This window comes from Epinephelus fuscoguttatus, linkage group LG2 (genome assembly GCF_011397635.1).
Source record: "Epinephelus fuscoguttatus linkage group LG2, E.fuscoguttatus.final_Chr_v1".
NCBI classification, from domain to species: domain Eukaryota; kingdom Metazoa; phylum Chordata; class Actinopteri; order Perciformes; family Serranidae; genus Epinephelus; species Epinephelus fuscoguttatus.
Genome location: NC_064753.1, coordinates 44,977,794 through 44,990,790, shown reverse-complemented (window position 1 = coordinate 44,990,790; position 12,997 = coordinate 44,977,794). Strand labels below are relative to the sequence as shown.

At 39.0% G+C, this 12,997-nt stretch overlaps 1 protein-coding gene across 2 annotated transcripts in view; it reads left to right on the top strand.

The window, feature by feature from the left end:
- Positions 1-778: 778 nt before the first annotated feature.
- Positions 779-12,997, top strand: part of LOC125879664 (GDP-fucose transporter 1-like) — a 34,114-nt gene continuing 21,895 nt past the window's right edge. Inside the window, exons 1-3 of one of the 2 annotated variants that reach the window (XM_049561644.1) lie at positions 779-850; positions 3,352-3,863; positions 6,517-9,319. In XM_049561644.1, coding sequence (XP_049417601.1) covers positions 795-850; positions 3,352-3,863; positions 6,517-7,097 — 1,149 coding nt within the window. In that variant the 5' untranslated portion in view covers positions 779-794 and the 3' untranslated portion in view covers positions 7,098-9,319. Of the gene's footprint in view, positions 851-3,233; positions 3,864-6,516 lie in introns of those variants that run through there. The other variant, XM_049561653.1, reaches the window with a different exon arrangement.

Genomic DNA, 12,997 nt, shown 5'->3' with positions numbered 1-12,997 from the left:
TTAATTCATTTAGAATCATACATTCTTGTAAATTATCTTTAATTTATTATTAGTAGTAATGACATTAGTATTAGTAATATCATTGTTGTCATTGTTGTTATCATTATAATATTTTTTTTTGTTATTTTTTATTTTTATGTATCTATTTTTCTATTTATTGGAAGAATATTGGTGACAATATTATTGGGTTTCTTCTCTTCTTTAAAATAAAACCCTAAAGTTGAAGGTCAGTCTATGAGAATATGGTTTCAATTAAAAACAATGTATTGGAGGAAACATGTATTACTTCATAGCCACGCTCCCTTTAAGTATTAACTAATGTTTCAAAACTTCTTTATGAGGAAATTGTCACAAATCATCATTCATGTTGACATCTACTGCTCAGTGCGTAAGGCATAGCATTACTCTTTATCTACTTATTTATTTATTTATGTATTTATTTCTCTATATGTTGTTTGGCTGTCTGTGAGTTTTATAAATGAGTTTGTGGATTTTCCTGTTCAAGTTAGGAGCAGAGCCAGACTGGGAGAGCATGTTCCTGTCTTTAATTAATGATCCAGAGTGCAGTCTGATTTATTAACAAAACATAAACGGGCCAAACCCTTAATTGTATTGTACACTATTGCATTGTGTTAATTGATTCATTGAATCACAATCTTCCTCCATGGTTTGACTCATGTTGTTTGTCTTCTGACAGGGTGAACGTGTATAACAGGACACACGGGTCATACCTGTCCTGGTGCCTCATGGGAGGGGCTGCAGAACCTGTACTTAGACAGGGCACTTCCTGGTAGATGCTGTTTCTCCATGCTGGATTTAACAAATATAGACTAACCTCCGACACCTTAAGGTATGAAAACATTTTTAACAGTGTATCATAAACCCAATCAAGAAAAAAGTAACAATATTTGGCAGGTTCTAGCCTGTCAAAAACGAAAAATAGATTAGTTACTAGAAAAGGGGTAAAAGCAGCAGTTAAACTACAGCTTGTGATGCAATGCACGCTGAAACATTTAGATACGTGAACTAGTTTGATTAATGTGCGCTTAAAAATTGTGTTTTTTCTTTAATAAACGGGAATATTACGACAGTATTTCAGTCTTTTAATAAGAGTATTCAAGGACACTGTCACTTTAAATTAAAAAAAGAAAGTTGGTTCAAACACGGAAGAAGGTTTTCGGTTTGGGTGTGTACCTTCAAGATAAAAGTAAGTTTTATCTAACCTTGGTTTAAATACGAAATACTCTTCTTGTATTTGATGTTAACGCCCGTCTTGTGACAGAAATGATTGATGTTAATCGTTAAGAATTATGATGAAACTTTATTTAAATGTGTGTCTTTTGAAGAAACCAAGACACAGTCAGTCAGAGAAGTGCACAAAAAATAGATAAATGGATCTACGAGGTATGAATTATGACCACGGCCTTCTTCTTTCTCTCTTTAGGGTCTAAATGTTAGAGCAGGCATGTCCACAGTCCAGCCTGGGGGCCAATCGTTGATCCCTGACCAATTTTAAACTGCCCACAGCTTGTCTTTCAAACTATATGTTATGTGGCTCACCACACAATAGAGACGTCACAGCATTTTGTTCCATTCACCTCACAATGGCACGACGATACAGTTTGTAGACATGCACCAGATAGGAACTACGCAGGAGAAACTAAAGTCTTTTCATAAACAGATGGCAAATAAGCAAATGGTTACCCAACATTTTCTGCTAAGTAGCAGACATGGCCACAGCATAGAGTAGTGTAAAGTTAGAAGTGAGGGCTGCCACTTTAAGGAGTGGTGGAAAGATTAATACTTTTTCCACTGAAAACAGTTGAGTCTTATTTGTATGCATTGTTTGTTTGTTTTTAACAACCCATACAGTGTGAAAAGCAGCTGGCCCCCAGGCATTTTCACATGATCTGATCTGGCCCTCATTCAAATAAGTTTGAACACCCTCGTGTTAGAGAATGTAGAGCACTGGTGGGAGGCCCCAGGGCAGACGCAGCACCTGCTGGAGGGATAGTGTAGTGTCATGTGGCCTGGGAATGTTTCTTTCTTGTATTCTATGTTTTATGTTTTGTTTTGATTGTTCAAACTGTGATGGATGTTTTGACTCTCGACTGCGAAACTAGTTTGCCCTTGGGTATCGATAAAGTAACCTGAACATCATTCTCGGAACTCATCGGCTGTATTCGGTGTCTGACTTCTGGCAGACGGCGATACAGCCTCTGGGGGCAGACCCCTGATTTTTTTGGCATTCCGGTTTGATTTGGGAAGAGGAGGCGAATTTCCGTTTCCAACTTCCGTTTATATATAAGTAAATATGCTGAACCATTGCGATGGATTCAGAGTTTGCAGTGAGGCCAATTATGTTCCACCTCGTTAGTTCACCACACAGACCGTTTAACCTGGCAACAACTGCAGCCAGCTCAAATGTGATTGGTCAATATCACGCGGACTACAAACAGCCTACAACCGGAAACCAGGGCTCTTCAGCTCTTCTTCCGGAGGCAAGATCTCCGGGGTTTTGAATGTAGAGTCTGTATATAGAGACTACCTGAACCTGAACCTGAATGAATTTTGACTGTATCAGTGTATTGTACACACCTATTTCCTAATGAAGAGGCAAACTCTACCTATAAAATGCAACTTAATTTGATTTAATGAAAAAAAAAAAAAAAACATTCACAGGGAACCTATTTGTCACCACTCACACGTGGGAATTATAAGTGTGTGACACATCAGATCATCTTACATTATTTCCCTTTTAAATTGATGTGTTATTGGTGCTTTATTATAAATTTTAAAATGAATTCTTGAATCATTTTTTTAAAATATGTCATGAGTAACAGTTGGCTGTCAATTGGTATTTGATATTAGTAAATAATAGCAAACATTTATGTCATGGAAAAAAAATACTTTTCAAAAATTCAAAACATTTTGATAAAAAATTCAAAAATCTAATTTCTGCTCAGGAAGATTAATAAAGTATATAAAATTAAAAATTAAATTAAAAAAAAATGATAATAGTCCCCTTATTGGGGCTATTGTGCACAGATATAAATTTTACTTTTATATGGTGTGATAACTGTATCACCCCACACTGTATAGTAATTTGAAGACATAAAGAAAATAATAAGTTAGATTTTGCTGTTGAACAACTTTTATAATGTAGTTGTGGAGATGAGGCTTTATTCTGAAAAGTCGCACCGGAAGTTGTATTGTTGTTGCCTTCAGCGGAAGTCAGTCGTCATGTTTGTATCGTGTAGTTAGCCCTGCTGGTGTGTAGCTCCATATTAGCCCGTGTAAATGCTGCAGTTCTCACCCAGGCTGTCGTCCTCTCTCTGGCACCATGAACAGGACTCAGCTGAAGCGGTCCAGTATCTTAAGGATGGCGCTGTCCGGCTCGGACACGATGGACCAGGACGGACCTGGAGAGACGTTCATACTGCGGGCTGTGAAGATAGCGGCTGTGGTCGCTCTGTACTGGTTCGTGTCCATAACTATGGTGTTCCTTAATAACTACCTGCTGGACAACCGAGAGCTGGACGCGCCGCTGTTCGTCACCTTCTACCAGTGTGTGGTGACGGTGGGGCTGTGCTGGCTCATGCAGCTGCTGGCCTCACTGTGCCCCGGAGTCATCGACTTCCCCTCGGTCAAATTCGACCTGAAGACGTCCCGGGAGGTCCTTCCTCTGTCCGTCGTCTTCATCAGCATGATCACCTTCAACAACCTGTGCCTGAAACATGTCGGGGTGGCTTTCTACACGGTGGGCCGCTCGCTCAGCACAGTTTTTAATGTGCTGCTGTCCTATGTCATCCTGAAACAGACCACATCACTCCAAGCCATACTGTGCTGTGGGATCATACTGGGTACGTCAAGTCTGTGTCTTCCTTCATATGAGTTGTAAAGCAGTATTTGCTCTATCAGATAAAGAGGAAATTATTTGTCAGAATTTGTATCTGAAATTATTCTTTACATTCACTACATTTTATAAATCATTATTTACCTATATCTTCAAGCAAAGTGTAGGCCAAAAGTATGTGGACACCAGAAAGAGTTTCTAGTTTTATTCTATTTATTTTTCTTTATTTGAATATATGGTAAAATCAAGGTCACTGTAAACCCTTTAACACATTGTCTCGATTACTCTTGTCTTGAAATGTATATTAAAAGAACAGCGTGTAGGATTTAGGGGGATTTATTTGCATCTAGCTGCGAGGTTTGCAGAGGTCTCGTCCTCTCCTAAACAAACAGACCAGGTGATTAAAATCAGATAGAAACACAGACTAAAGTAGAGATGCACCGTATCAGACGATACCTGGTACCGATCCGATACCACAGTTGACCTAAAAAGCTATATACCTTCACATGTAGAACAGAAAAGACTAGAGGCATCAGGCATTGATGACCACACAGCTCTTTACTAAGATAAAAAGAAACAAGATGAAACAGATTAATGCAGCCATGAACTATTTATTTTTAACTAAAATAAACAATTGTGCAACAGCCGTTGAAATAGTATGAAATACCTCCACACATGACGTATGACATACCTCGTGTCGCAGTAGATTTAAAGGGAAAGGATCGAGTCAGGTATAGGTTGCATTTTCCGATACCCGATCCATCTATTTTGATGATATCAGGGCCGATATTCGATCCAGATATCGGATCGGTGCATCCCTAGACTCAAGCGGTTTCACGTCACAAATCAGTGTTTCTCTTACTCTGTTAAGTGCGTCCCAGATGAGCTGCTATCCCAGCGCCTGCTTATTTGTGCTCACCTATTGTTTCTGGAAACTTAAGACCCAGACATTCAGGAAGTTTTTGCCAGGAGCTGCATTACCCGCAGAGGTCTCCTCCTCTCCAAAACACATGACTCTGGTGATAAAAACATGGAATAATGCAGTCTCACATGAAAAATCTGTGCCTCTCTGACGCTGTTTGGCCAGCTCCTGCTCATGTGTGCTCACCTCACTTCTGATCCAGATGTTAAGGAGGTTTTTACCATGAGCCAAATTATCCACAGAGGTCTGCTCCTCTCCAAAACTAACAAACCATGTGATTTAAATAGGTAAAAACTCCGAATAAAGCAGGTTCATGTTACAAACCAGTGTTTCTCCAGTGCTGTTTAGCATGTCAGAGACAGACTGCTAGCCCAGCACCTGTTCATGTGTGCACACCTTTTTTCTCATGATAACTTAACAGCCAGACATTCAGGAGGTTTTTACAGGAAGGTGAATAACTCAAAGGTCTCTTCCTCTTCAAAACAAACAGACCACAGCAATTAAAACTGTAAAACACTGACTAAAGCAGTTTTATGTTTTAAAAAAAATAAGTCTTTTTCAATGCTCTAAATGACAGCAGCTGCTATGGTGGCCAACACAAAAACATGAATGGCCCTATGTAGAGTCAGTGTTTGGTTTTTAGATTATATTCCATTTCTGACAATATATACCCTGAAATCCCACACACTGGACCTTTGAATGAAATGCAGCATTGTAAACAATATATTCTTCATGTATTCCAAGTTTCCATTGCAAATGATAGCCTGCCTTTGTGTATTGTTTTGAATTATTCTGAGTCCCTCCTCATTAATGGAAGGCTACATGATGATAATCATAATGATCATGTTAATAATACACTGCATCTCACAAAGAGATGAAGGCACTTGTCCTACCGGTCTGGACAGGCAGTTGGGCAGTTCAGTGGTGTTCATTATGTCTTTAGTTTATGATAGTGACTTTAGGTTCTTCTATCTCAGACATGTTAGGATGTTACTAGTCTCTATATACAGACTCAACATTCAGTGAATGTAGAGTCTGTAGGCAAACCCCGGAGATCTTGCCTCCGGAAGAAGAGCGGAAGAGCCCTGGTTTCCGGTTGTAGGCTGTTTTTAGTCCGTGTGATATTGACCAATCACGTTTGAGCCGGCTGCAGTTGTTGCCAGGTTAAACGGTCCGTGTGTTGAACTAACGAGGTGGTATGTAATATCCTAACATGGTGTGAGATAATAGAACCTAAAGTCACTAGGCAGTTGGGCAAATTATGTAAATCCCTGCCATGATGCCCAGTCTCTGCCCTACCATGGTAGATATTTATGACTATTTTATTTTCTTATATACTTCATATTGTGTCAAATGACCTTGGTCACTATGTAGAAGCTTCTTTCCTAGCTAAAGTTACAGTGGGATACATGTGTTTTAAGACTGCATTCTTTACATGCTACAGAGTGTATCCTCTCTGTAATACACAGCCTGTGCCCTTCCTTCAAGTATTTTATTTTACTCCAGATCATAATTTTTAACCTTTGTGAATATGGAGACATTACTACTTTCCCTGCAAAAGTTAGAGGGGTACATGTTCACACGTACACATTCTGATTTATTAACTTGCACGACTTTGAAAATACTTGTCAGAAAGATACTAAAATATTTCAGTGCTAAAATTTAAGCTGACACGTCTTGTGTGAAAACTGCTTTATTGTGTATTGTGATGAGTCCTTCATGTGTCCATGCTTCTCAGGTGGATTTTGGCTTGGTGTGGACCAGGAAGGCATCGCAGGCTCCCTCTCCTGGACAGGCGTCTTTTTTGGGGTGATAGCCAGCGCTTGTGTCTCTCTGAACGCCATCTACACCAAGAAGGTGATGCCAGCAGTGGACGGAAACATTTGGAAACTGTCCTACTACAACAACATTAACGCCTCCATCCTCTTCCTCCCGCTCATCCTTGTGTTTGGAGAGTGTGGCCGTGTCGTCAGCTTCAGCCGCCTCACTGACCTTGGCTTCTGGGGCATGATGACACTCGGAGGAGTGTTTGGTTTCGCCATTGGCTATGTCACAGGCCTCCAGATCAAGTTTACAAGTCCACTCACGCACAATGTCTCAGGGACCGCAAAGGCCTGCGCTCAGACTGTTATTGCAGTGGTGTACAACAGCTCCAGTAAAAGCCTGCTGTGGTGGACCAGTAACATGATGGTTCTCGGTGGCTCATCAGCCTACACATGGGTCAAAAGTGTAGAAATGAAGAAGGCTCCCCGCAGAGACCTTCAGGACTCAGCCAGGGAAAAACTGCTGACGGGGGAGAAAGGCAACACAGGAGTGTAAACTAGGCTGAGAAAGCTTCAACTTTTACCTATGTGGTGTGAGAATGTGAAATAATGTAACATTTAAGGCCTTTGCACATCAAGTCTGTACTTTTTAAATGCATTTTTTTTAACCTATAATCAGTCAATCATTCATTTATTGTAATCGCTTATCGTGTTAGGGGTCGCAGGGGGGCTGGAGCCTATCCCAGCTGACAGTGGGTGAGAGGCAGGGTTCACCCTGGACAGGTCACCAGACTATCACAGGGCTGACACATAGAGACAGACAACCATTCACACTCACATTCACACCTACAGACAATTTAGAGTCACCAATTAACCTGCATGTCTTTGGACTGTGGGAGGAAGCTGGAGCACCTGGAGGAAACCCACGCTGACATGGGGAGTTCATTCAGACTCTGCACTGAAGGGCACTCCCATCCTGGGGTTCAAACCCTCCACCTTGGTTGTGAAAATTTGCAATATGAGACAACACCTGCAGGACCTGAGCTGTCCTCCTGCTGTGTCTCCACACTGCTACTTCGTCTTTTTCTGTGCGCGCTCCTCATCTTCTGTTACATCCTCCTCTTTGTCGTCATCATCATCCACCTATATATTACATTGTGTTGAAATGTCATAACTCCGAAGCTTTCGACAGATGCAAACAAACGCAAAAAAAGGAACCTACTCTGAAACCTTAAATAACGAATGAAAGTTTCAGTGTCAGCGTTTAAACTTCATTCACACAATGTGAGGTCATATTTATCTTTACTCGCTGTTTCCACATAGCTCTGTGCACAAACACAAGTTAACCAGGAGTCTGTTAATTCCTTGGTGAACCTCTGACATCTCCGACGTGTTTCAGAAACTTTTCCTGTTTTATTTATGCTGAAAAATGTAACTTTTGCGGCAAATTTCAAACAGACTGTCTGCATGGTGCCGCAGCAGGTCAGCATAAAGAACAAATTAGCAAATGTACTGACTGTAATACAGCCCAATTAATGCATTTTTTCTCAGTGAAAAGTTTGACGGCATGTTTAGCTAGCTAACATTGTTAGCAGTGGCACATATTGGATCATACCTCATACCATAAGATTCGACGGCGAAAAAACACTCAAAATTGAGTTCTGTGCCATTTCTGTAGTGGTGTTTTTATCCTTTTCATAAAGGAGTGTTTCCTTGCGTTGAACACTAGGGGGCGTACATCCTATACTATACACAGATGTGGACACAAAACAGACTTGGTGTGCAAAGGTCTTTAGAACATGATCGATCAGTGATTGAAGTTATACACGCGTTGAATCAGTGATTTTTTATTTTTTGTTGAATTTAATAATCTTGTGGTTTTATACAGTTTGACTTGAGGCCTGAAGGAATTTGTATATATTTTATTTAAAACCGCTCGCGTGCATTTGGGACTTTTTTCCAATTATTATGAAATGGTCCTGTCTTTAAATCATGTTTTTATTCATGGGTGGGGGGGTATTTTTACTCAGACTGAGGGGACTGGAGTCATAGTGAAGTAGAGACTTTTTTATTCCCATTGTTTTAATCATGATCTGAAGAATATTTATTAGCAGGTATGTGAAATATGCGAGTGTATGTCACTATTGAGGTTTGTAGGGAAGCCTCTGGTTATGATCACGTCTGCTTCCTCAAATATGAACAAAAGCAAGACAGAAGGATTTGTCACATCCTGCAGTTAGGTAACATACAGGTAACCTAAGCTAGGTAATCAGAAACCTTGTGTCAGTGTGACTGATATAATGGGCCTTTTATCTCCAAAGAAGACACTCCGTCTGCAGTCATATGCTTGCACATTGTTTGCTAGGGCACAGGATGTTTCATAACTGGACACATTTTAAATAGTAAACCCAGCTGATGGCATAAGGTCGTTGAAATGTATGTTATCATTTCAAAACAAATGCAGACAGACTGAAAGAGAGCTCTCTCCTGTTAGCAAACCTACTCACAGGTCTCTCACCTCTCGTGTGTCGTTCGTACACTTACCTGTGACATTATCTTAAATGTCACAGCGGTGAACAACTGCACCGCAGCTGAGGCTTTGTTTGCGCTTGTTATTCACTCTTTACTTAAAGTGTGACACACCAGGTTCCTCTCTACGTAGCCTGAAAAAGCTTTCAAAATCAGCTTTTTAAAATGTCTTTAAATGACTGTAACACAATAGAAACAAAGCCAGGGAGCTTATTTCAAAGAAAACATTAAAGATAGTGTACAATTCAACTGTTTTCAATGTTTTTATTAAAAGGGAACTTTGTGGCTTTACTGTTAAACGATGACATTAAATTTATTCATGTTTTGTATTTATAAAGGATGATCGTTTGGCATTCTTGTCAAATAAAATATATATAGTTTATTTAAACATTTTTCTGTGTCAGTCTACATTCTCTAAATGCAGCTTAAATTTAGCGACTGTCATCATTTGTGTATCTTCAGCTTTAATCTCATGATAGTTCAGAGTCAGACTGAATGTAGGGCAGTCTGAGCACTGACACAATTACTGGATCTGTCCTCATGTCTGCTCATCCCTGACGTGAGAAGTTCACAGAGCTGGTGGTCGTGATTGGAAGCACATTGCAGTCATTTGTGGAGCTTGAAAGGTCACTACTGTGTCGAGTAGTCTGCTTCAAGTGCCAAAATCATAAAGCATCTCCACAAAAACTGACACTGACTGGATCTTAGTTAGAAAGGTGACCAGTGCTCGGCACAAGTGAGCGTATATGTGCATTTTAACACCTCCCTCCATCTGAAGCTGATGTTTGACATGAAGACAGAAGAAAAAAGGAGTGATTCCTCAAAGAGCATTATATTCAGAGCACTGAGGAAGCTGAATATTCTTAGACCTGCTAATATAAATACATAATGTCTTAACAAAATCAACCATATATATCTGTGCTGGTACTCCTGTCTCCTTCTCCAGATTGGGGACCACGGTCTACTGTAGGTAATAGAGAAAACATTTTTAAAAAGTATCACTACTAGTGCTAAGCACAAAACAGATCCTGTTTATTCTCTTGTCATCCTGGAAATTGTTAAAGTTGAACGTCAAAACTTGGGGCTTTTGGCCTGCTTATTTTCAGATGCCTCATTTTGTCTGACCTGAAAGTTTGTTTTTAATAAAATCAGGTAAAGCGAGTTGATTTGCATTATTTATTTGAACTAGGAATATTGAAAGAACAAAATACTACAACATTAATATAACTCATTTTTGTTTAGTAAATCCAACATAACTGTGTTAGGTAAATTCATCATAATTGTATTATATAGCATTTAATGAAGACATTTTGGAGAGATCTGCTTAAAAGCATGTAGTAATAATTACATCTCTGGTCTTTTTCCAATTTATTCAACCTAGTTTCGTGGGGTGGGTTGACATAAATAAATTAAGTAAATCTGATGGTTTTTTTTCTTGAAGTGTACTTCTACAGATTTAAGTCACTGTATGTGATTTATCCCATTTTAGGTCACCAGTAGTCTCGCTGCTTGTATTTCTTTCAACCAATCACAATCGTTCTGGGCGGTGTCACAGCAATGGTGCGCTTGCAAAAATATTGCCAGGGGGAAACAGGTTTTGGTGTAACACGGCCACAAAAATATTGCCTACAGGACGCGAACCATGGCAGAAAAATGGCTACATCCCCGCAAGATCAAACACCGCAAAACTTAGTAAAGGATGTGTTGAAAACAGTTGAAAACTGCTACACAACCGGAGGTGGTAGGGCGGGACTTCAGCGGGTGGCTTGTTCTGCCTAATGAGAGGCTGATCTATGCAGCGAACATCCGCCCACTCAGACTAGGTCACCAGTAGTACAAGGAACAGAACCTACAACATGGTTGAGGATGTTCAAGACTTGTGCAACCCAATGGGCAGAAAAAATGTTGGCATTGTATATGTTTCCACAAATCATGGATACGTTACATTTTTTGCAGTATTATTAGGGGTGGGAATCACCAGAGGATCCACGATATGATATCATCACCATAATTAAGTCACAATACAATATCAATGCGATTTGAAATATGTTGGGATAAGCTGACTATTGCGATAAAATATATCGTGATTTATCACCTTTTTTTAAACTGTAAATTATGTCACCAAAGGAAAACTTTGCGAACATCTGTTTCATCTAATCAGATAAAGTTTTCAGTCTGTTCATCTCACCTCAGCCATTTGTTGCAACTGTAAAATGTATGTTGTGGACTGAAAAAGCAATTTACTTTACTATTCTAGTAGGCAACCTAAAGTTTCATTTGTATTTGTAATATAAATAATCTATATAATCAAAAAATAGATACATGGCACTGTGTGACATTACAATATTGCCACAAAAAATATTGCAATACTATGCTGTATCGATTTTTCCCCCACTCCTAATTATTATGTAGTGTATACATTGAAACCTTATGTTTCAGCAGTGCTGTGGTGAATGTGTGGGTAGGCTCAGGCACAAAAACCACTTAGTTATGATTTTGGCCCAGCAGGAAACACAGTGATGTCTTGGTAAAATAGCAACCACTTTTAATGACGCCATTTCCAATGGAAAAACAACAATGGGTTGCTAAAAAACATCCACGTGTGGGAGCTATAAAGTCCTGCTGTGACTCACTAAGGAACAACTAAGTGCGTTTGTTGGTCTCCCACAGTGGTCTGCAGCACGGCTGGATCCCATCCACCTCTGGAAAACTGTTACAGCTCATAAACTGTGTCACTTTAGAAACACTGAGATAATACGTAAAACATAATAGTGGTTTGCAGAAGCATACAGTGCCAACAGTTTATTATATCTGCTAGCAAATTTCTAATACCTGTGTTTAAATAAGAAATATAATATTCTCTTTAATTTCTTGAGACCACTATCCAGTGGTCAAGTCGATTACATCTGTTTTACATTCAATTAAAAAGGTCTTGTATCTCACTCTCTCTCTTTCTACTATTCTAAACTCAGCACTAACGTTCATGTTTGACCTGAAGCTGGCAATAAATTAGCGCTAGCTCCACTTACCGGAAATGTACAGCTCCAGAAAGTGGAGCATGTGTTTAAGATTTTTTTCTTGTAACTTTTAATAGAATAGAATAGAATAATGTTTATTCGGACATGTTTAAAAGAAACAAACAAGCTTTGGTAAGAAAAAATAAAAAAAAAATAAAAATATGATAATAAAGAAATAAAAAATGAAAGACATGAATAATCAAGTTGCGTAAAGTAAAGGTCAGCCATTCAGCAAGTCACAAAGACAAACCAAAGAAAACAAAAACAAAAACAAAAAAAAAAAACAAAGAAATACAACTCGGAAACATATTTGCATATTTCACGTCCGAAAAGGAGCAGGAAGGAAGTGTGAACTTATCTAGTCCTACCCCTTTTTTCTTTCTATATTTTATCTTTAAACTTCATGTTGAACCTAAATTCTTAAGCTTTCCGCTTCGTTAACATACAACTCAAACAAATCAAGCAAGAAATCCATAAACATAACATTGTAATCAGAATGAGACATACTTCAACAACAGGACAACCTACATGTCCTGTTCCATCATATATCCCTTCAGTATGTTGTTTTTGAACATTCGTTTGAACTTATTTAATGACGAACATTCTTTCAGTTCCTTGTTACAATTATTCCACAAGGTGACTCCTTTAACTGTAATACAGTGATATTTTGTGTTTGTTTCTTAAATATACTGGTTCCCCCCTTGTATGTGTTTCCCCACACTTCCACACAGTAGCTTATGTATGGAAGAATAAAGGAGCAGTACAAGGTGTATAATGATGTTTGATTCAAAAAATCTTTGACTTTGAATAGTATTGCAATTGACTTTGATATTTGGTTTTGATGTAGTTCATATGTGGCTTCCAGCACAATTTATTATCTATTAATATTCCGAGAAATTTGTTTTCAGAC